This window comes from Aquila chrysaetos, chromosome 2 (assembly GCF_900496995.4).
Source record: "Aquila chrysaetos chrysaetos chromosome 2, bAquChr1.4, whole genome shotgun sequence".
Taxonomy (NCBI): Eukaryota; Metazoa; Chordata; class Aves; order Accipitriformes; family Accipitridae; genus Aquila; species Aquila chrysaetos.
The window spans coordinates 60,935,100-60,960,185 of NC_044005.1; the positions used below are offsets into that span (position 1 = coordinate 60,935,100).

Below are 25,086 nucleotides of genomic sequence, written 5' to 3' on the forward strand. Positions count from 1 at the left end.
AAATCGCCTGTGATTTGTGTCATGCTTCACCATGGCCGCACCCGATGCAGCTGCTTTCAGGCCAGCTTGGCCGTCACTGAGGAGTTTTGGCAGCTGAATTTGCATTTGTCAGTGATTTCTAGCTTGTGTTGTTTGTTTACCTTTAAAAGCATGGACCGTAAAATATTAAGGACAAATATTTGTAAAATATTCAGGACAAATATTCCTGGTCAGCTACAGCCTATCTGCACTACAACCACTTTCATGCCCATGAACAAATATTTAAACCGCAACAGCAAGATACATTAATGTAAAAGCAGATTTCCCTGAAGAGAATGCAAAACCTGGAGGCCAATTCAGTCCCATACTGTCGGTGTGGGCTTAGCACACCGTAAGTCTCGTCCTTGGCAGCACCAGTTCAGACACCCACGTGGGGCTCCTGAGAGCTCCTTGGGAGAAGGCCGACCGCCTGCCTCGTTTGGTAGGTACCTGGTGTCTGACCCAACCGCCTCCGTTGTGACTACGAAGCTCTTTTGACAGAAAGGCACAACGCAAAAAGCCTACGCTCCAACGGAAAGGCACTGGCACTCGGGAATCACTAACCGTAATACTCGCCTGCTGGCTGGCTGGCCCTCCATTCCCGTCAGAAATGCACCCAAAGGTCAGGATGGGGCTTCAGAAGATGTTGCCTATGGAGTGCATTGTGCAAGAAAGAGATAACAAAATGCCTGCTCATGGTAAAAGTGCAAAGGAAATGCTTTAACTGACTTTTGGGTTTGCAACATCATAATTCCTGTATCTTATTCTAGAGTTAAATTTCAACATGAAAAAGTGAACAAGTAATTTTCACAGACTATTATTCTTTTTTTTTTTTTTTCATAAAGAGTATAGCAAAATATTACATCAGGGCACTATAGAATTGCTTGCTAACAGAAGTTGATTATATCCTAAATGGTACTGCTAAATTTAAAAAAAATGTTTTTAATCTTGAAAATACTAACAGTGATTACAGTTATGTTCGAACATGTTCAGCTGTTTTAAAATATGTAGTTGCTCTAGTCATATCTTCAGAGCTACATACCTAATTAAGCAGTGAACTAAAGTGCCAATTTATCACATCTTAGAAGAGCTGTTTTCAGTGCATTTTCTTTCATCTTTCCTTTATTGAGCATTTATTGGTTTTGACTCATTCTAGCATGTTACAGCTATCAACACCTGTGCCCATTTAGGAATGAATTCCAGTACAAATCATAGTGAATTGAATAGACGTCTCAAAGATGCTTCACAATTGTTGCAATATTTTTAGAAACTCAAACAAGGAAACAAACAACTTCAGTAAAAGTGATTTAAATAACAAATAACTTATCTTTATAAACAGCTTATCTCCTTGAGAACAAAGAATAAACAAGGCAACAAGAGCCGTTTTTTCTTCCATTATTAACTCAGATCACAATACGAATGGGTGAAATGTCAAGAATAATTGGAGAAAATGACAGCATAATCTTCAGCAAAAACATCTGATTTATTTAAATTGTCACTGGTTTTTTCTTAACCTTGTTATCCAAGGGAGCATAGAAAAACTTCCCACTTGGGTCTATTCTGACATCATCTACCTAAATGAATAAACCCTCCGCAATGCTATGAGCTTTCTATACACTGACAAACTCTGAAATCCCACCATACACTGTATCACACACCCCAGGAACTGAATCTGCATTGGCTGTAAGCACTTGGCACAACCACGTTTTGGTGTTAACCTAAAAGAATGGGACTTTCAAGTATACTTCTGTAGATTAGCATAGTTAATGTCCTGTAACAGATACAGATCCGTTCTGTGGTACGCTTGTATACTTCATTCCCTGTACCTATCCCCTTGCTCGCCTCCAAAAATGTGACATTGCAACTGCGTAGAAATTAAATTGACAATTTTTCAAACCAGCTGCATTACTAGTCTGCCAGCTAGCCAAAAGCAGAGGTGGTCTTTAACAGGAATAAAAATCAGGGGTATAATAAAACCCCTCCAGAAGCCCCCTCTGGCTTCTAGTGGTATAAACTGCACTCCTTTTAGCAATCCTGATGTGCTGAACCCCATGGGGATGTATGTGTCCAAGGGTCTTTGGGTCTCTGCCAGACCCTCTGAGTTTCTGCAGACGGAGGACAAGGTTTACCTGCCTGCAAGGCTCCAAGACATTCCCACCACGGGAAACATCTTTGGCTCCCAAACGTAAACGTACTTTTGATCTAGGACTGACCATTCAGCCTACTCTAAGAAAATGGATTTTGTGGCTAGTTTCCATCAACATAGTTTCCAACAAAAGGCATTTTCCTGGGATTATGTCAAAACACCCTGGAGTAAACTTGATATTAACCTCATCTATTTCAAGACAATCAAATATGCTATTAATAGTCTATGTTGCTTATAAAGCCTCAGATTAAAAAAGCTGCAGAAATGTTCCCAAATGTATGGACTTAAAGCCATTTTCACTATCTGTTTACAGCTTGCATTTCAGTCAGCTCGAACAGCTCAATGTGCTATAAATTCATTGCGCAATTTTCCAGTTACACGGACGCTACTCAGCTTCTCTCACAACAAGGAGTTCACAGCAGAAATGAATGCTGTGAGGGGGTGGATGACATTTTAAACGTTAAGGAATCTAGAAGGATATGAGAACCATCCCTTGTGGAAAGGGATAATGTTGTATAAAAAGGGAGAAGAGGAACTGAATACAATAGTTAAATCTGAATATATATATAGATAAAATATGTGGATATTACAAATTATATTTATAGGTTTAATATTTTTATTGGGATGATAAGTATACAATGCAGACATTCAAACACCATGCTTCAAAGCACTGGCAGCTAGTGCAGGAATCAGGAAGTCATTTTTCCACATAAAGCATTGCACAATTAGTTCAATGCCTTGTGGGTTTTGCCATATGCTGAGTCAGCATTCCCCACAAGTTTTGACAAAATATGCCTGTGTTGACTAAAATGTGTTAACATGGGCATTTGGCAGAAGGCTGGAGAACCCTAACCGAATAACGGAGAGATTTGGTTTCCTTTCCAGTTAAATGTGACTTTCTCTTTTAAAAACAAAGAAACAAACAAAAAACTACTTGAGAGGTATTACTATACCAAATTTAAGAATTAATAATCCATTAATACCTGCTTCTGTGGGTATGTGCTATGAGACTCTGGTATTCATATTGCCACTTCAAGTTGTGCCAGAAAATCTTTGTGTCATAGTTGAATAACGTGGAGTAACAAATCCATGAGTACCTAATCTCTTGGTTGTTACTCTAAATGCTTGATTTCTTGCATCTAATCTTTGGACCTACAAACACAGCTGACCTCTCTCCCTCCAGATTTGAAATTTGGCTCAAAGTTCATGTCAGAAACAGAATTAAAACTTTCTTTTCTTTGCAAGCAGAAACAACTACAGATAGTGTAACTCCAGTCTCATGGATCGCAAAAACCACCCAAAACACAATTCAAAATAAACAAATGCATTTTCTGAGGGTTGGAAGGAAACAAGGAGGCTCACGGGACTCTGATTCTCCCTCATTTTCATTCCTTCTCTTTGCCTCATCAGCCACCGCGGCATGTATGCTTTCACGTGATGTAAGGGGGGGCTAGCCATGAAGCAGGGCATCTTCCCCTTTGTCTCCCAGGTCAGAGGATTTGTATCTGACCTCAATGAAAAAAACAGAGGTGGGAGACCTCACCAAATCACTGTAATCTCCTTACTTACCAATGCTATTGACACACGGGCACTAAAACATTCACTCCCTGTAGCTTGCCTCCATACAGCAGCTCTCCACCACCAGTTATCTCTATTAGGAAAAGCAGATAGAACAATGGTGCTAAGACGGTATGCTGTGAGAAAAGCATTCAGCTTAAGCCTCACTCTTAGTTATTTATCCAGCGTTAGAACAAATTATATTCTTGATTCACCATAGGCTCACCAACTTCACAAATGTACAGTATTAGGCACTTTTTCTGTTTCTTTGGAATAGAAAATGAAACCAGGCTTAGCCAGGAGACACAATACATTATACTTACTTAAGACAATACCAGTGCTTTGCCGTATCTTCACATTTGCAGTCAGATGTGGTAGCACAGGTTGTGTAACAAACAAAAGCTTATTCAGATGCATGCATATGTAATCTCAGTAGAATTAATGAGTTTTTTCTTGCCTTGCTGCAAGACCAGTTTAATAACTAGTATAATTCAGGTAAGGCTCCCTTCCACTCCTTCTTTATAAAACTCTGTCAGCTTCATTTCTGTTTATAATTATAAAGTGAAGAGTTGGCAGCTATTAGCATAAAGAAAGGATGTAAGGAAGGTGCACTAGTAAGGGGGAGAAATAATACTGGAGGAGTGATGAGCAGGAAATTCACAGAAAATTTACCAAGCAAACCACCTACGGCATACTGGTTATGTGGATGGGCTATTTTTGTACTTTGGGTTCATCTCTGCTTTCTGATTATCTTTTTCTTAACACAGACAACTGCTAACCAAACTCGCCAGATGTTAACTTTGAATCTCTCAGCTGTGATTTGTGGGCAGCCTACTATTTTGCCTACTGCCTAGACACAGATTTTTAGAAAAAAATATAACTAGTTTCCTACAGTCTCATTCTACCTGCATAGAATGTTGTGTAGACATAGAACATAGTGACCCCAGAACACTTTCACAAGGAAAATGATATATGCTTTTAATCATTGGAGGGGTACTATTATGAGATATAAAAAAATTCTGGAAGACCTCTGAGTCATTTAGAAATATTAGCCATGGGTTAATGTAATTTCTATTCACTGATGTCTTAGGTGCACCAAAAAGGCAAGCATTCCACTTCTTTTGGCAACATTTCTTTTATCATAGCACACCATCTACCTGAGACAGGTACAGAAGAATGAAAGACCTAATGTCTTGGGAGGGAACAATCACATCAGCCCCCCTTCTCCCATTCTGTCGTTCTTTTTTCTATCTTTCTTCAATGTCCTAAACCACCTTCCCCTTCTGGAAACACAGTTTTCCTTTCTTACCCTTTCCTTTGTAAGAAATGAGCACAAACTGTTACATTCGTAAGCTGTGAGGATATAAAAACTGGGCCACTTGGTTATACCGCTATTAAATGTGTATAATTTGTGAAAATTCAAGAACTTGCTGGTTTTTTAAAAGCTGTAAGGCTGCTAAAGGCAACATTGCCATCTCACTTTCAGGTTGGGTCAATAACCTTGAAAATTTTGTTTTCAATACAGAGCTCTTGGTAGGCATCTCCTCCAGCATACACTTATACCTGGCTGATTCCTTTTGCCTAACACCTTGCATATACAGCATTTCCTATCCAGTCCTTTCACCCTGGCTCTCAGCATTTCATATCTTGGTTACAGCATTGCCTTCTTCCCTGATCTTGATACGTAGTTTTGTGCATGTCCACTGACAATGCCGTTGCAAAAACCACTTCTTATTCTCTCACACCGAGACCTAGGTTATGCTTCTGGCTAATATACCAACCTAACCTACCTGGGATGCCCCACCTGTAATGAACAGCAATCCTTCCTTTCTGCACTCTTTAAGGGCTGCAGGTGAAAAGCCGCAGCCGGGAGTGATGTACCATTATTGCCACGTGCTGTTAAAACCTTCTTCGGTTTAAAAAAAATCGGTTAGCTTGCCGCTGTGCTGACCGAATCGCATCGCCGTTGTCTGTCTACGTCCCTGATCCGTGCAACCGCATCAACCAAGGCCTCGGCCTCACCGGGGGCCAGGCCCAGCCGAGCCGCCCCGGGGTCGCCTCACGGCGCGGCCTCCCGGGGCCACCCGCACCGCACAATCCTGCCCCCCCAAAACACGCCGCCGCACAGGGGCTCCTTCCCTGGACGAGAGGAGGGGACTCACTGCGGGCCCCAAGCGGGAGGAATCAGCGAGAAGACCCCGCCAGTCCCTCCCCGCGCCCCACGGAACCCCCCGCGCCGCCAAGCCCCTCAGCCCGCGCCCGGCCCGTCGCGCCGCCCGCCTGTCGGGCGGGCCCCAGAAACCAGCTCTCGCAGCCGCCGCCCCGCACCTCCCGCGCACGCCGGGACCTGTAGTTCGGAGGGCGGGCGGCCGCGCCGGCCCTGGCGAGGGGAGCTGCCGCCGAGGACTACAAATCCCAGCCTGCCTTGCGCGCGGCGGCGGGCCCATCCGCTGGCGGCGGCGGCGTGGGTGCGCGTTGCCGGGCAGTCAGCTGGCCGCGGGGCGATAAGAGGGCGGGCGGCGCGGGGCGGCGGCGCTCGGTGCTCGCTCCCTCGCTCACGTCCTGCCGCGCTCCGGGGAGGGGGGAGAAAGGCGCCCGCTCCGCCATGGCCGAGACGATCGCGGACACCCGGCGGCTGATCAGCAAGCCGCAGAACCTGAACGACGCCTACGGGCCGCCCAGCAACTTCCTGGAGATCGACGTGGGCAACCCGCAGACGGTGGGGGTGGGCCGCGGCCGCTTCACCACCTACGAGATCCGCGTCAAGGTGAGGGCACGGTCCGGTCCGGCGGGGCGGGGGCGACGCTGGCGGCGGCCCCGGCCTAGCTGCGGCTCGCCGAGGGGCCGGGCCCGCCGCCCCGGCCCAGGCGGGCGGCCGGGGTCGCCCAGCGGGCAGCTCCGCGGGCTACGTGCGCGCCCCGTCCGGCGGCGGGGCCCGGCGCCTGGGAAGCAAATATGAGGCGAGAGAAGGCGAATGCGGGGCCTGTGTGTCGGTGTTGGGCTCCGGCCGGCTCTTATGTAACCGGGAGGGGTGTCCCCGGGCCGGGGTGGCGGTGACGGGCTGCCGCCGCCGTGTCCTTCAGGGCCGGTTTCGCAGCTAATGCGGCGAGTACCGGTGGGGAGGTGATGGCAGAGCAGCAGTGGGCTTCGTCCTCGGCCTGAGAGCAGGCCCCAGCTTCTGCGAGCGACGGGAGCTGGTAACTCCGAGGGTCTGGTGGTAGCGAAGACAACGCAACTCGGCGAAGATAACCAAAGGACAAATGCTGGTTCAGCACTGCTGTGCACAGCTGTTATCAGACTGAAATATTGCTGTACTGCAAGCAATTGCTTGCCTGTTTTGAAGTAAATAGAAGAGGGCAAACTCTCAGCTCTCTGAGGTGTAGTAGTAGGGGTGGATCTGCCCAGAGAAGGAGGTCAAGTTCAGGATTCCAGCTGCCTCAAAAACCCATAGGAAATGTGTAAATAAGTCTAGTGGGCACATGTGCTAGATCAACGCTAGCTGAAGTGATAAGGTGAGTGTATACGGGGGAGGGCTTCCTGTTTTCTTTTGTACCTGAAATATAAATTGAGTGCCTAATAAATGGGGCTGTTTCTCACCGTGTGCTATCAAATACTTTTTCTTAGTAGCACTAGATGCCTTCCTAGCTGGAAGGGCCATGTTCACTGACTTGCCCCAAAGGCTAGTAGTCTTAAGCTTGAAAAAAACTATGTGAAGTCATTACTATGTTTCCTGGTCTTTCTAGTTTCATAAACAGGGCCTGGAGTAGCGGACAAAAAAATGCAATATCTGCGGCATGGTCCTTGCCTGTGGCTGGCAGGGACTTGAGGCAGGGCACCCTTTTAGTCTACGCTGCCAGGCATAAGTTCAGCTGAGAAAGATAACCTCGTACAATTTTATCTTTTTTTGTAGCTTGTGGTTGAGTCTACTACCTTGTATAGCTTTACTCTGTCACAGCTGATTGAACCTGGTCAGTTGTTACAGGCAGTAATAGAGGGTGAAGAAGCCTCATTGACCCACTGCACACCTTCACTGCAATATGAGTTCTTCTTTCACTGGACACCTTGGAGTGCCCATGCCTTCATGGCAGGGAAGGCTTCAGCTGGAGGGCTGCTGCCTTGGTCACTAAAATTCTTCAGACAAGACTAAAACCCTGTGTGCGTTTACTGGTATTAAAGGTCCAAGTTCTCAGCTTAGTGTAACTTTACTTAAAAAAGCAAAATCAACTGAGATCTGAAGCTACTAGGGAGGATACTTTAATTCTGATGCTCCTAAATTGTCATGTCCAGTAGCTATGCTCATGTTTCAGGATGTGTCCAACCAATTGTAGCCTGTGTTTGGCCTCTGTGTGAGGACAAACTAGAACTTGCCGACTTGTGTTGCATTACACTGCCCTTATCGGGACCCTAGCTGTCCACTTAGCAGAAAGATGTAACTCTACCTTGCTGGGAAGCATTTGTGCCTTAAGTTCCTGATGACTTTTCTTTCCATGAGACTGAGCATTTGGAATTGCTGGATCCAGGGAAGATGATACAAAAGGGACTTAGCTATGATATGGCCTTGGGAATGAGACCAAATTTACTGGGATTAAAAAAATAATAACTTTTTTTTTAAATCCCCAACTGAAGTTCTTCAGCAGAAAGGAAAGCAGAAAAGCAAGTTTTGAGACAGATTACTCTTGGCCCATGTGCTGTTTGGGGTAGAAAATTCTGGATTCCTGTTGTAATGAAGACCTAGAAGTGACTTGAAAAAATGTACACAGTGATAATACTGTGACCTTCCTGTATTCTTCCTCCTAGTCTGACTGCTATATAAACATTGTTTCCTCCACCCTCCTTACTGGCATCTCTGCATGTTTGTATGCAGGACTATCTCTTATAATACATGATCATTCCCTTTCCAGTTGTGCACCACTGTACACATAGTGCATCCATGCTGTATACATTCATAGCTATGATGAACTGTAAAACTGAGTTTTGGGTCTCTGTATGCTAGAAGGCTACAGAGCAGGTAATACAAGTCATGCAGAATTATGTTCGCTGTCTAAACTTGTATCAATTAACTGCTTCTCAGCAGAACACAGACCATGTTGCTAATATGCAAGTTACAGCAGGGGAGAAGAGTTCAAACTTGAATTGCTGTAGTATTGTATTTCTAAAAGGTAGAATGTACTCGTACTGTAAGCTGCTTGTTGGAGCGTGGCAGACAATAGCCACCAGCTTGCCTCTGTGGTTTGACAACTGCTTGTGGTCACAGAAAGTAGCAGCTGACATTTGCAGTTTCCCCCAGCAGTGCAGCAGGACAAACGTGAGAAGATGGAGTTACCTGTGTCATATCTGGAAAGCTATGTCTTCAACTAACACCTTAAAATGTTAAGTGGTGCAGAAATGGATGGCTTAACTGCTGCCAAGTTCTTGTAAAAGCTATTGATAGCTTCATGTTATGGCTGGAGATCATGCTAAGCCAGTAACATTGTCAGAGGACACTGAGATTCAAGTTTGCATTGATGCAATTAGACTTGTACCATTGTCGTGGTGTTTATGAACTCGATCCAAGGGTAATTCTATCTTTATTGTTTTCTGTGAATCTCAAAGCTTAACTTTTTTGGAGAAGACTGAGCTTGCTAGCACTCTTGAACTGATGTCTGATAATTAATATCTTGCAAAAAGTACTTGTGTGAAATACTGCAGAGTTCCTCCAAAGGTTTTATTGGCAAGCTGTCTACTGATATTGCAGCTGAAGCATATCTGTTGCTTGGAAAACAATAAGTGGAACAACCTCATGCTTCAGTTCTTGTATTACTGTACTCATGAACTTCTGGTGGAAGTTGGAAAGCCTAATGGGGAACTCAAAAGTTTTAGGTAGACTGCTCAGCAGTAGACTACTGGATAAGCAAGTCAATTGTATTTCAGTACTTAGGAAAGTTTTTCATAGCATGTGTCTCTGCAGGCTAGTAGGATGGCTGTGCATTGTGGTAAACATACGGTACTTTCACAAGCAGTTAAGCTCTTTAAGAGCGCTGCGGGTAGAACCTGTACAGCACTTCCAGTGGGGCAGCTTACTTCACAGATGGTCAGTTGGCCAAAGTATTGACTTTCTGAGCCTGAACTTGCATTAAGTAACATTGTGTTCCTGGCAAACTGGACAAGGTGATGGCAGAAAGCTTTCTACTGTAGTAACCAGTATAAGGCACATGGTGTAGCAGTATGCCACTGCCAGTGCAGCTTGGCAATGAAAGTTAAAGATCTTGTTCAGTAATGGTAAATGACAGAAAATGCCATCCTGCAGTGCTAAAATGGCAAATTTGAGTGGGTCATGTTCTTGACAGGGTAGTTGAGAATTTGCTTTCCATCAGCAGCGTTAGGCAGCGAGTTTGTACCATTCTAAGGTATCCTTTGTTTGAAGGCTTAGGGTGAGCTAAAAAAGGAGAACAATACAGTAAGGTGTAAAGCTCCAAGTGCTTTTTCTAGTGAAATAAAACTTGATAAAAGTCATCTAAAGGTATCTAGATGATCACAGTAAGGTGACTGTGCAGTGGCTAAAACTAATGTAATCAACTAGACTGCCTGTTAAAGTAATACAAACTACTTCATTGCCTTTACCACTTGAGGTGAAGTGTGAACCAACAGTTAAATTCTCAGTATAAATACCCTTGCATGCTATATGCTGTTTCTCATGAGTCTTTATTAGCTGTTCACTCAGGAACCACCAATAGAGGGGTGGTGGTTGTTCCCTCCTACTTGTTACACCTTTTCAGGGTGGGCTTGTGCATGTCAATACTCTCCAACAAGGGCATGTGAAATACCTGTTACTATTTATGGGCTGTAAGCCAGTCTTCTCTCTAAATTCCGGGAAACAAAGGTAGAACAAACATTATCCTATAGCATGTCTGCAGTCCTCAATCCAGTTCCAGGTATCATTTGACTTCCACTGTAGTCAAAACAAATAGTTTTCCTGGTAAGCGGATCAACGGGAACATCTTTGCTCAGATTCTGTGCAGTAGCTTCAGTTGCTAAATCTTTTAAGGGGGCAAGACTTAAGCTTTACAAGCAAGCTCTGATCCTAGCAACTGGTGACACACTTCAGAGCTGTACACCCACTGTAAAAGCAGTGCCATGGGAGATAAGCACATTGGTTAAATACTGTCAACAAAGCATACGGATATCCAGGAACTTGCTACGTTTGGGAAAATAGCCCTTTGTTAACACTGTTTCATCTGTTATTTTTTCTGTAAAAGTGACTTCTGTGCTGCCCATTTTAGTTGGGTTTGTCACCTAGACTAAAAGGTTAAATTATCTGTTTATGGTTAGTGAGAACTTGCAGAGAAGTTATTTTTAATACTCAATAATATTATTAATATTCAAACTGACAGAACTAAAAAAATACCTGTTACAGGACCTACTAGTCCAAGTAGTTAAAGAATTCTTTTTAGTCAAATCAAATTTAAACAAAAAACCTTTGTCATCTTAATTATGTTCTTTAATGTTAAATGGCCTGTTGCCTCTAATCAGCATCACTAAACTCGCACCTTAGCGAGAAGCACACCTTAGCTTCTCCAGGTTCCATGGCTCAGTGGCTTGTCTTGAGGTGTAGAAAGGTAACACCTTGCTGCTGTGCTTCCAGATGGTGTGAAATGCATCACTTGGGTGGTGCCAGTGCTCTTCAAGGCAGCAGTCACCTTTTCTGTATCTTCTGCACAGACTTCTATAGACCTTCAGAGGTACTTGACTACATATGCCCAGTGTGGGGAAGGAAATGAACACACAGGCTGTAAAGTGCCTGCAGTGTTAAGAATAGTATTGGTCTCAAAGGATTGCGGAAGTATATCAAAGTACTGCTAAATTTGAGCTGCTTTTGAAAGTCTGTTCTTGTCTTAACCCTTTTTTTCAAGATGTAGCTTGGATACAGTATTTGCATTTCAGCATATTTGTAGTAGTCTAACTTGTATGACTGATTTGAGTCTGACTTCTGTGATCAAATCAAGTCAGAGTAAGACAGTAAATGAACTGAAAGTATAACTTGCTCAGAAAGCACTTGTCTTATGCCATGGTGTTGCAAAGTGGCACTCTTGATCTGGTGAATGTGTCTTTGAAATGTTCTGTCCTTGAACAGTACCAAATTTCCTGTCCTTCATGTGTTTGGCACTGGTTTGAAGTTGCAGACTCTTCTCCCACCATGAGAAGAATCAAATCGCTGCTACACATAGTTGACATCAGCATTGTTCAGTTTCGTAGTCAGTGAAGCTTGTGGTGGAGTAATGACTAAACACTGACTCAGTGTGGATGTGTTTAGGGATGCATAATCAGCACTAATTCTCTATTTCTCTACTACTGCAAATCTGGCATCACACTGCAAGTCTGCTCTAACTCTAGTTAATTACTCTTTTAATACCCTATTCTAGACACTGCTACCAGTTAGATATTTTTAGACTCCTCAAAGAATAAAAATGCACTGTTTCAGGCGACTTTATTTTTCTGCTCTACAGCCCAGGTACTGCATCTTTACAAACATTAACTGTTCCATCGAGCAGTAATTCAGAAAAGCATATCTGGAAGGCTAAGAACTTCCCAGGACACTGACTAGGGAGACAGAGAAGTGGAATGGCTTGGATGAAAAACTTCTGAAGCAAGGAGAGTGGATTTACAAGTCTACTGCATGTATTAGCTCTGAGCAGCTGATTTTTGTGTAGAGGTTTTTGATTAAACTAAGTTCAAGAGCCTAGTCCAAAGGTACTGAACTAGTTTAGTGTTGATGTCTGTTACTGTGTAAATAAAATAACCAAGTCTCTGAATAGTGCTTCTTATTAGTATACTAGTTTAACTGGTGACTTGGAATCTTTTTATTTCTGTGCATACAATGTGGGCCTTGATTGTCATGTATTAAGAGTGCACTCTAGTACAGTGCTGAACAGACCAAATCAAATGGGACAATGACTAATCTTTGTAGGACAGATGGCTGTGATCCAGGTAGGCATGTGATGCCAGAGTACTTTGATACATCTTTATTTTTAGATGGCTTGCCAAGAAAGTGTCAGCTTGAACTTTAGAGCAGTCAGGTCTCTATTGTTTTTATCTGGGGGAATAAATAACGCAGTGTAGATTTATGAGCTTCTAACTGTAGGGGAATTATTTTCTTTAAAGTTTTTTCACTTGGTAATGCAATGCCAGTTGCACTACTGCAGGCTGTTTTAGCAAGTACATAATGTAAATGCCCTATGAAGCTCTAGTACTGAGTGTAGTGTCTGAAGTTGCTGTTGCTGCTGTGACTTTTTTGATGTAAGAAGGATTGAGTAGCCCTAATGTTCTGATCAAGGTATAAAACCAAATATTTTACTGACTGAAGACAGCTCTGTGAATGTATTCCTTCTGTGGCTATTTCTTGAGAATCCAGCTCAAAACTTCTGTCATGAGAGGATCTTCTGGGGCACATGACAGTATCGTTTGTTTTGGCCACAAAGCTGATCTTGAAAGTGTAACCATTAGCTAGTGTATAGCAGCTTTACTCTAAAATCCAGGAAAAAAAAAATGAAGCTGTATCTTAAGTGGTTTAAAGCCACCTCTATACCTGGAAATAAAGCTTCAGAGACTATTTCTATGGGCCTAAGCTGCAGCACCCCCTAAGTGTTAAGATGTGCTACAAATTAATGAAGAGGAGCTATCAGCCTTTCTGTAGCTGTTAGGTGCCTACTTAATGTGAATGTTACTGCTCCAATAAAACTGGAAATACGAAGAGAATATTTTGCTTAGTATGCTTACTTCTATACTAGTTACTTATTGCTTGTTTCTTGCATGTTTGAAGTGTAGGGATACTGGACTGTCTCTAGTTTGCAAAGCATATTAAAACTTTTGTTCCTGGTAAAAACTATCAATTGCAGCAATCCACTGCAATTTTGTTGGCCCCATTTGACCATAGCTAGTAGATGTCACCTAACGATGCTAAAGCATCAACTTAATGTGATCCCTCTTCAGTCATTCTCAATGAGGAATGAATGGTAACATTACAGCGGGCCAAACCAGAGCAAATGGCAGTTACACCTTGCAATTGTGTAAAAATAGCAGTCCCTTCTCTTTTAAAAGGAATATTTGGTATTTCAAAGGAGGCTTTGGCTTGCTAACACTGAAATAATTATCCAGAAATAATTACTAATTCTGCCTGGGTGTTATAAAAGTCTTTGCCTGTGTGTGTCCTTCTTAAAGCGGGCTCCTGTTTTTACCTATGGCTTCTGAGCATGGAACCTGAAGAATAAAGAATCAGTAAACAATCTGTTTTTCTAGACTTACCCTGCTTTGAGCCTTTTGACCATGGCACACCATAATTCAGCTGTTTATGATGTTGGTGAACTTGATCAGGTGATGATAGATGCTGCTTGGCAAAAACCCAGACACCCCTACGCTAATTTTCATAGAGCAGCTCTGAGCTCAAGGCATTGGACTTGGCAAAGGTTAACTCTTGTCTGAAGACTGATAGTCTTTGTTGTTGTGTTGCTACTAGGATTTCACTGCCTTAGTCTTTAAGATGGAAAACACCCTAGCTCCATGTCTCAGTATTGTGGAGTGAGAAGCTCTATAGTTCTTGGTATAGCTTAAGTCAGCATTGTTTAAAACTTGGGTTTATACATATGGTCAGATTTTTCAGTGTTCTGTTAACTTCAGATTTTTTGCATGTAGTAGATAGACCTGGACATCAAGTGGATAAAAGGGGAGGTAGAACTCTGCTTTGATCAAAAGGACTGAAACTTAGAAAAATAACAACCCCTTATCTGACCTTTTGCAGTGGGGAAAGAGGTTTTCCTTCAGTAAAGTACACAGCAAAAATCTAAACTCCTAGCAACTGAAGTTTAGAGCACATTTGCCTTCTTTCTTGCTTTTTATAATTGTAGGAAATGGGGAGGTAGCTGCTTATGTCAAGTTGGGACGGAAACAAACCACTGGCAAGGTTTCTGCAATAACAGTGGACTGCTGGAGCCAGTTTCTTCTACTAAAGGACAGCAGGCTCTTGCGTTAAGAAAACTGTAATACTTTTTTATCCACCCTGAATGCTACTTACTGTAATACCCCAGAGCTCCTGTTGGCTGACTGTAAATGTAGCCAAAGGGTGTAGTCTATTGACAAAGATTACAGCTTGTATGAAGAGATAGTAAGAAGCTTGAATTTAGCTTTTGAGAGTCAAGGCCACAAACTTCTATCAAAAGTGCGCTGAGTGCTTTCTTTCACTCTATTTTAATGGAAATAGAGTTGTATCAAGGCTACCATAACCTACTTGAGAAGACAACATCAAAGTAGGTGCTATGGCAACAGTGAAGCTTTATTCTCAGTCTATTAGGAGTGGGAGACATGGGCAATGCAGTGCTGCTGCTGAGTTACATTGGCAGATGAGGAAATGAATCCAATTTACCTCAAACTATCCTAGACAACTACAGCTGTGGAGTTTCTGCAGTTGTGGGGGTGGACTGGGCTGCAGTTACCTTTGGAGTCAATCTTGTGGTGTGTCAGCATGCTCTTTGAGGGAACCCAAATCCTATTTGCATTCCATTTGTGTGGGAACAAATTTGTAGGACCAAATGTGGCTATTTGCAGGGCTTTTTCCACTCTGGATAAATTAATCTAGTCTAGATAACAGAACACTTGAATTACTTAGAATTGTAAACTAATGTATTTTAAGTAAAGTACTCTAATTTTCCTCCTGTTTTTAAGCTAACTTGTATGCCATAATGGCTGCATTGGAGACCTGTGTATCTGAAGCTGAATGGACAGTATTGACTAGTACTTGGCCTACTTGCATTCTGTGAAAGCCTCCTCACTTGTATACACAAACAATTTCTGGACTTCTAACTGGGCATAGCTTGGGGATTGACTGTAGTAACAGCTAGAAGACTGTTACCTGGTTATCCAAGCTACTGTCTTTAGGACTGTCATTTACTTCTGAGATGAATTGGGAACCTTCTGAGCTTGGAGTTGGACTTAGAGTTTGAATATGTTACAAAAACATAAATGTAGCTGAAGAAACATGCTTGCTGTGAATACAGGTTTTGCCCTGAAATCTATTAGCAGGCAACCACTGCTTCCCATTACCAGTTTGTTGAACACTAGCCAAATGACTGTAGAAACTCATTTGGCATCAGAGTGGAGAAATGCAGGAGTGACTTAAGGGTCTGGGTTTGTCATCTGCTGTTTAACTATGTAATTTAACTTGGCACCAGTTCTAACAGTGTTTATTTCAGTGTACTGGCTTGGCCATTAACTCACCCAGCAGAATACAGACTGTTAGTTTGACAGTAGGCAAAGCCTAGTGGGTATCTACATATAGTCTGATACGGAAGCAGTGCGAGACAGAATCTGTCTTGTCTTACCATCTTTCTATGCTTAGGATTTTGGGCTATGTGGCGCTTCTGCAGAGCTGGTTTATTGGTCCTTCTGGAATTATGCTTTATCTGCAATTCTGACTAGTAACTTATGGTTGTCTAATGTCTTAGGTAATGCATAATCCTTTCAGGTTGAGGGCTTGCATTCAAACTGCTAAGAGGCATGATTTTGGACTAGGAAGTTGTTGAAAATGTTTTGGTAAAAATGAGACTAATTATTACACTGTAGAAAAAACAAATTGCTGCAGTAATTACGCTGAATTTATCAGAGGAATGAGCTATGCTCCAGGGGCTGTGCCAAACTGGGTCATGAGTTTCATGACAGTAGACTTTGCAGCTCAGCAGGCCAGAAAGCCAACACTATAATGCTGAATGAGCATGGGGAGAAATGTTTGTAAAAATGAAACTAGCCTGACTTCAAGTTTTGTGCCTTACTCTTATCTCTGTTCTAGTAGGCAAACAAAGCATGAACAGTGTTCAGAATAGCTACTGGCACCTCAGTGACTAAACAAGGATAACTTTCAACATAAACTGTGATGCTGAGAATAACTTTTTTGATATCCTGTATGGTCTTAAAGTGACACTTCAGTAGAAATTGAAAGTTTCTGTTGACACACTAGGGTTGTCCTTCTACCAAATTCTTGCCCAGTGATAGCCTGTGCTTCAGCAGCTGTTTGGCTTGCTTAATGAAAACCATCTACCTATGGTAGACAGGCAGTAGGACGTGCTAAAACCCTTCCTACTGAAGGAAAAAGTTGTCTGCTCAAACGGGGTAATAATCCATAATGAGAGGCACATGCAGTAACTTCAGATGTGAATATATCCTGAGTTAAAAATAGGGACCTAAGATGTGAATAGGTTAAGCTGTATAAAAGAGTACTCTCAAATTGCTTTTTTAAAATAGATCCTTTTTAACAGCTGCATATCTGAAGAACGCTGCTCTATCAGTACTGATTTCTAGAAGGTGAATTGCTGCAGTTTCTGGATTTTAAGTACCACAAGGTTTAGAAGTTGATCTCAACAGATAGTTCTAATTCATATCCAGACCAAATGACAGGGAACATGCATGTTCCTTTAGTGTGTAGTTGTCAAGTTGTGACATGTAAGCCACTTAATTTAATGGGAGCCTTGTAACATACTCTTCAGTTTAAACGTTTCCTGTGCTTATGCTCAAAATGGAAGAAGATTTTGGAACCTAGAGGGAAAACAAGTACTCTTAACAGTTCTTTCTGCCAACGTGCTAGCTGGGCTAGCATGTCAAAAGTTCAAAAGGGATTGTAGAAGGTAAAATGAACTCAATTGGCACTTCTACCTGATGTTATACCTGTAAGCCTGATATGTTGTTTAGAGATTAACTTTATAGACTTCATGCCCAGAAGCATGAAAAGAGTTCCTGAAGACCTGGGGACTCATTGTTTTTTAGCTGGTTTTATTCAATTCTAATCCCTCTTGTAAGTAACTTGAGAGCAGAATGGAATATTTTCTGCAGGTGAGAGCCTATATGTTAAATATTGTAAAGGACTTTCTACCCAAGACACTGACAAAGGGTTGATATTGTAATGTGGAAGGCTGAACCTGTTTAAAAAGCCAGTAGCTGAAATCAGAGAAAAATAATCCAGTACTTCTGGGAATCTCCTTCATGTACTCTGGGGGACCTAGCTTCATTCACTCTTGAGTAGAGTATTCTTATCCTCAAGACAAGAGTGTTTATAAAGCCTGACTTCTGACATAATAAAATTGCACTTAAGACTATTATTAGTCACTAGTACAATCAACAATGTTTTACCTGGGAAGGAGAGCTTGATTACTTTTAAACATTTAGCAATAAGAGATTTCATAAGAAAATACTGTTCTGTACTTTATCATTTGTAAATCATGGACTAAATAGCATAATGTGAAAGTACACAACTAACTTCTCAAGTACTTTTGAACTGTGGCAGCTAAAAAACTTGTTATTGTCTGGAGGTAATACAATGGCCCATAGTCATAGGCCTGCCTAGTGCAGGAGAGTATGTCTGCAATTAAACCTGTTTTGAGCAGCCAAAAGTATCACTCAATGATAGCTTAAGCATACATCCTACAAATTATACTGTACAGAGATACCCACTCAAACTGCGACCAGAAGCTCAGTGAGATGGCTTACAACTTAAAATAAAACAACAAAAAAATAAAAGCCACTAGCCAAGAATGACTGCTGTGCTTCTGCCAACAGGAAGACTGGGGATAACTGTAGTCCCATGTGAACATCAGCTTCCTAGGGTACTCCTAAAGAGTCTTCTTTAAAGGTGTATTAAGACAGTGAATATGCAATCTGACAACAGTAAGCTTTATTCTGCTACTGCTGTTTATGTATGGTAATTACAGGCTCTTGGTCTTGCTTCTAGTAGGTCATAATGCCTATAAACATTTTTGTAACACTCTAGCCAGTTTGCCATATCAATGACATGTAAGCTTCAGAGTGTGGTCTTGGTGCTTTCCATTCTGGGGATGTCATTAGGAGAGTGCTCCCTCAATGTCTACTCTTAAAATAATGTGCAAGTTGGCTTACAACTGTGGGATAACACTGTACCCCAAGAATGAACAGAAGTAATACAGGCTCTCACACAACTTAATGTAAGGACATGTATCGGTGCTCGCATATTTAACGTGGTCTTGTGCAGCATTATAGCCTGGCTCCCTGTTGATGTCTCTTTCAGGGGTGTTGAGTTGGGTGCTGACTGCTAGCCTTGTTCAGGAAAGTTCTGTCTAATCAAGCTCTGCTTGGTTTAACTTTGTAGTAAGACAGTCCTATCTCATCAGCACTGTATGTTGTGTTGCATCTCAGCCTTCTTGGCTTCTTTGGAGCTATCCAAACTTGGCAGCTTGTACTGTCACAACTTTGGCTTCATCTGTCCTGTATGGATTCACTGCAGGACTTGCTGATTTTGCTTTTGAAGATGTTGGAGGCCATGTTGTGTCAGGTAATAGAAAAGTACAGGAAGCTTGATTAATGTCCTATGCTGGTACCTGAAACACTCCCTTGAATGCAGTAAGAGGAGCCTGTGTGGATTAAGACTTTCCTCCCACCTGCAATTTTTTACATGTATTGGCATTGGGAATCCAGCACCTGAGACAGTAAGAGTAGCAGGTGCTTGTGCAACCTTAGAAACATCTCAAGTGGCCAGCAAATCTGCTAGGTGATATGGTGGCAAAATACCAGTGATTAGGATGCCCTATAAATGAGGCCTGCAGTTAAGCAGCTTGAGGCACAGCTTACTCATGTAGCTTACAGAGCTTTATCTGTATTTCTGTATCTTGAGTGTTTCTCAAAACTGTTGTTGCTTAAGTGGAACTAATTTGTAGCTTAACAGCTTGTTTCTTGCTTCTGCTTATCAAAACTTCTATTTTGTCTAATCAATAGCTTACGGTCTTGTTTTCAGACAAATCTACCAATCTTCAAATTGAAAGAATCTACAGTCAGAAGAAGATACAGTGACTTTGAATGGCTAAGGAATGAACTAGAAAGAGAAAGCAAGGTGGGTAAAATGGAAGGTAAATACAAGTCTTTGTAGACATACGAAGAGTACTGATGCTGAAATGTTATATTGTTATAAAGCATATATATCATATAGAGCAGATACTGTGGTTGAAAATGTCTAGAACTAAAAGACTGTCAGTCTTTCAGCAAATCTCAGTTATACAATGCTAGAGGCTGTTTCATGGTTTTGAGTTAATTTGGAGTTAGACTATTTGAATTTACCTTACCTCCATGGGCAGATACTGTTCTTCTTGTCACGTTTTATTGCTTCACTAGGGATGCGATTCAGTTGGGTCCTCTAGGAGGAAGAGGTGGCATAGGAGGTATATAAACTTGCTTACAGGCTGCACTTATGGACACTTTTCTAAATCTTTCAGGTTGTGGTTCCACCTCTTCCAGGAAAAGCTCTTCTCCGTCAGCTCCCTTTCCGAGGAGATGATGGCATATTTGATGATTCCTTTATAGAGGAAAGAAAGCAGGCTCTCGAACAATTCATAAACAAGTAAGCGTTTGGTCTAGTTATTGGGAGACAAACCCAGAATTCAGCTCCAGAAAATTTAATTAAAGCTGCTAATCCTCTAACTATGGTAGCTGCGCTAAGTTCAGAGTAATAACTTTCACATAATCTTGCAGTAGGACATACTAACATTGCTCATCCAGTGTTTAGTGTAGATGTCTTAGTGTTTACCTAAACAGCTGAAATGAATGTTAGTGTTGTTGTTAATTTATGCAAATTACTACTAAAATCATAGCATTCAAAATAGTTCTACTTTTTCATTTCTGAAAAGGTATCCTCCACTGGGTGAACAATGGAGCTTACAATGGGCTTACAGCAGTTTACTTTGATTGCAGATGTGAGGTATTATCAGCTTGTGTAATGATGCATATTTTCTCTAATCATCATGAGAATCTTTATGAAGATGTAAAAACACTACCTGAGGTATGCACCTACATAGTTTGAAATAGATGCTTGGGGTTTTGTCACTGCCTTTCAAAGGGTGAGCAGAAATTATAGTAACAAAGTCTTATGATTCTTTTTCTACCATCTGACACTACTAACCACTCTCCATATATTGACCTGAAGAGCTACTTTAATCTCTTTAACAATGTGGATCCAAACAGTGCGTAGGAAGGAACACCGTCAGTTAACCAGCTCTTCTGGTCTCTAGAGCCAGCACTGTTCAGACCAACTGGATTTGGGACTGCTCCCTTTAAAAGTTCAAGCTTGTCAATTCCACTAGCTTTCTAATCTTGTTCAATAGTAATGCTGTTTAATAGGGACACAGGATGTCTGAGTTAAACCAGAACTTATAACAATTTGCTTGTCAGTTATTGTTAGTTAGTTCAGGCATGTATCTTTGGAGTTGCAAGTGACTAGTTTACTAAAATTGTCTGTCTTGTGCAAGTAAGTGTGTATGAAATCTTTTAAGTTTTTCTTAACATAGTTGTTTGTTAGCTCAAGTTACAGGTATTGCTAATGGTTCTGAGCAGGTAAAATGCTTCAGACTGCTCTTTCCTCTGTTCAAAGACAAGTGGAATCAATTTCCAAGGCATCTAGTTCTGCATTTACACTACATGAAGGCAGATATGCTTATAGTAAGATGGAATGGTGGGGGGGGGTTAAGGCTGTACAATCAAGGTCATGACTGTAAAGTACAACTTTTATCCACACAGGCTTGGGACTCTAAATGCCGAAGTGCACTTACTGAAAGTTTTGTATGCTGAGTCTAGCAATATGTGGGGGAAGAGGGCTGTTTATGTTCTGAAGCAGCTGATAGTACAACAGTTGTCTTAAATGGAATCTGAAAAACTCAGTATAGCTGACAGAAAGGGAGTGGCCAGTTTACTGGTATCACTTGTTTAGTCCTACAGCAAGTAATAGGTTGATCTTGTGGAATTGCAAAACTTCTTAGTCAATTTTTCCTCCTTTGAAACATAAAAGCAGACTGTTAATGAAGATATTGATGTAGTGGCAGACTTGAGTACAGCTGGAACAAGGCTCTTCAGGCACAACTCCTAGCTATTCAACCTCATCAATTTATTCTAATGGCATGACCAACTCATCAAGCAAATATTACTAATTAAAGTTTTGTACTATGTAGAAGCTTTAAGGCTTCTACCAAGTACTCTGGGTACTAGTGAACTTAGACCTGAAGGTAATTTGCATAATACATTCATATTGCTGCATTCTCAAAGCTAGTCTTTACCTCTAGAACTAGAGAAGAGTCCCTCAGATAACTGATACCACTATATCCAAAAAAGATCTTGGTGTACCAATGCCAGTTCTTGATACCCAGGAGTGTTAAGATAGATGTTGTTGAGAAGCTTTATCTCTCTAGATCTAAAATCTAAGAGGGACTAAATCACAGCAGTGCAGCTTACTTGAGTGAGCTCTCTTGAGCCAGCTTGCTGGCACTACCATCAATACTACATAGAATGACATTCACAGGGGTGGCTATGTTGCAGCATTCTTGTCTGCCTGAACCCGACTGTGGGATACATGAAAATTCTTGAAGTAGCAGCTGCTATGTGTAAAGGTCACCTTAGTGAAGAGCTCTAAGGAAAAGCCAATGCAGAGTGAGGTATTCATGTGAAACCAAGAGCTGAATCTGAGAGATCGGAGCTAGTCTTGTAATTCAGCCACCAAATTGCAAGCCTTCCTGAAAGGGAGAAGAAATATGCTGCTGCCTCATCATCTTCTCCTGTATATCTTTCTCTTGAAGTTCAAGGCCAGCAACTTCAGTCTGATGGGGGTAAGAAACTCAAACTAAGAAACTCCAACTAGTTATTCCAGACTTTCTTCCTTCTGAACTAGTGTTTTGGACTGCTGCCTATTTAGTAAAACCTGGCAAGATTGATAGGTTTTATGACTGCACTTGAAATAATCTATCAAAGCTGAATAGGAGAGCTCAGCTTCCTCATTAAAGGACACCTTCAATGACAAGTAAGTAGTGACAAGTGAATCTGTCCTGTGGTGAAATAAGCACTAATAGATACACTTGGAGAAGATGCACAGAAGTGCTTGGAAGTACTGATGCTGAGCCACTGGAGTTAACTATGTATTACACCTGTTCCACTAGGTAACTTCCATTTAGAGTAGAAATGTCTGACAGATATGGAGGCCATAAGGCTGACACAAGCTGTCCTAGGGAGGATGGGGGGCTTTCTGTCTTAGAGGAAGCAACCTGTCTTGGTGGACCAAACTGGATGTAACTTTTTTCAAAACAAACTGCTTTAGGTTTTCATATGCATAAGTGATCAACTTCCAGGGATTCCGATTCTCTTGGATTTTTACCTACACAGAAGGCTGCATGGTATTTTAAGGGTTTAAATGCAATACCTTGTTGTTTTCTTCCAAGCTTGGGAGTGTCTTCTAATACAGTTTCAGTTCCTTTACTGTTAAAAGGCTGGTGGCTCAGTCTATATGTGGAACAAAACTAAATCTACAGTAGAGATGCTGGTCTAGTCTAGGGCAGACAAGCTCTGTGTCTCTTACGTTTCATATCTCAAGGCACCTGCAATTAACAGAATGGCCAGTACCCTCTGGCTGGGCATCAGTGCTGCTTGTAGTGCTAGGAATAGTGACCATGGTAAGTCACTGCTCTGAACAGTGTCAGAGCCTTCAGAAGACCTTCACACCCCCTGGTGGAGTAAGCCTTTAACTCTGCCTGGGCTAGCTGCTATGGAATTAGGTGGAGAACTGAGGGGTTAAGCAGCCTTTAGAAAGGTGTCCTGTGTCAAAGGCATCAAGACCTGTAAAAAGCTGCTTGGCTTGCTTAACTCTACATTTCCTAATGCTAGGATGGGCACTTTGATAGTCCCCTCAATTGCAGGTGACAGATGATAATGTAACATGCTTCCAGATGATCAGAGGTAGCTCGGGGTTCCTATGGGTTAACTTCATCTGGGGGAGAATGACAAGTCTTGCTGCCAGACATCATTCTAGTCGCCAGCAGTGAACTGGAAGTGGGTCTACACCTAAGTGCAGAACCATGGGTTATTGGTATAAAACTTTGCTCTGCTGACTAGCTGCAAGTAGACTTGATTTGTTAGTACTAATGCTTGTTTTTTCCTCTCTAGGGTTGCAGGCCACCCACTGGCACAGAATGAGCGCTGTCTTCACATGTTCTTACAAGATGAAGTAATAGACAAAAACTACACACCATCCAAAATAAGACATACTTGAGTTCTGAAAACATCTTCTGAAACATTAGTGGTTCTTATGCTTGGTTTTAAGAGGTTGTAGTTTGTCTTAGCATGCTGAGGATAAACAGGCACGAAGTTTCCACTAACATCAGTACACTGCTCGGTCTTTGCGTATGCTTTATACCATAAAAGAACTCACTTGTCTTCTAGCTAAATCCCTCTCAATCCTTGATTTAAGAGTATTATACTATGAGACCATCCACCCCTTGCAATGTCTCACAAACCTTTCCACTCTTATTTGCAATGACTTAACAATGTTTACTGACTTGGCCTTACTTGAACTTGCACAGTTGTAGTGTCACGTGTTCACTTGTATTTGACTAAACTGCTATGCTGTTTCTGAGGTAGTCATCTGTCTGAACTTCTGTAGGAAGACTGCTTTATTTCTGATACCCTGTGTGAGAAACACTTATGCAATTGTCTTCAAGCTTGTAAAACACTTTATACTGAAGTAATGAGGGAATTATCTTTATATTCTGTAAGAGGAAAAAATCAAATTTATATACTAAAGTAACTTGTCTAAAGTTTTGAAATAAAAGTGAAAATGCACTTCAAATGTTTTGTCACTCTTGACCTTGAGTGTGGGGTATCTCGTGCTTTCTGAGAAGCAGGGACTTGACTATAAGTGACCTGGTGTTTCAGCCTTTCTGTGATGCTCTTCTGCAATGTAGTCTTGTGTTACTATCAGCCAGCACTAAATACCCTTTGATGCTGGCAGTCACTGCTTAAGTGTTAAAGAACATACAAAAGTATTGAAGACTATTCCTGTGTTGTGGAGCCAAGGCTGGAACCCTATTCATGGTAGGCAGTCAACAGACCTGTGGCTTCAATAAGTTTGGAAAAAGAGTACCTTTCTACTTGGCATGACAAGCATCAATCTAGCTTCAACTAGCAAGTGAAAATTATACCATCCTACAGAGAAAGGAATGTTGACATAACCTGTAATATATAACTTCAGTCCTAGATTAAAGTAGCTCTGCTCTACAAATACAATTAGAGACATGAAGTCATACAAGCCTGCTGTAAGAGGTGATTGTGGACCACTTCCCTGAATATTAAAGGAAGGGGAAGCTGTAGTATTGTGTTTGTATGACCACTGGTGAAATACAGGTTGTTGATGCCTGAACTGCAGTTCACAGGCAACACTGCTGAAGTTGTCTTTCTCACTAGATGCTTCTATGGCTGGAGAAGCTTCCTTAGTGCATCCAAATGTGACATGGGAGTTACCTATCCAGATGTTCTTGAAAACAGATTCAAGAACACTAGTAGCAATCTGATCCAGT

At 41.8% G+C, this 25,086-nt stretch overlaps 1 protein-coding gene across 6 annotated transcripts; it reads left to right on the plus strand.

The window, feature by feature from the left end:
* Nucleotides 1-6,167: 6,167 nt before the first annotated feature.
* On the plus strand, nt 6,168-24,359 carry SNX3 (sorting nexin 3). 6 transcript variants are annotated; one of them, XR_005934150.1, is made up of 6 exons: nt 6,168-6,488; nt 19,500-19,595; nt 19,975-20,099; nt 20,450-20,537; nt 21,272-22,350; nt 23,678-24,359. XR_005934150.1 is itself a non-coding variant. In XM_030037865.2 (5 exons), the coding sequence occupies exons 1-5, from the start codon at nt 6,327-6,329 to the stop codon at nt 23,705-23,707; spliced, it is 501 nt and encodes a 166-aa protein (XP_029893725.1). In that variant the 5' UTR covers nt 6,169-6,326; the 3' UTR covers nt 23,708-24,359. The 6 variants fall into 6 exon arrangements, 3 of the variants coding, with proteins under 3 accessions (XP_029893725.1, XP_029893744.1, XP_029893734.1); XR_005934151.1 differs by having other exon boundaries at nt 6,170-6,488; nt 20,386-20,456; XM_030037865.2 differs by lacking the exon at nt 21,272-22,350 and having other exon boundaries at nt 6,169-6,488.
* Nucleotides 24,360-25,086: the final 727 nt, after the last annotated feature.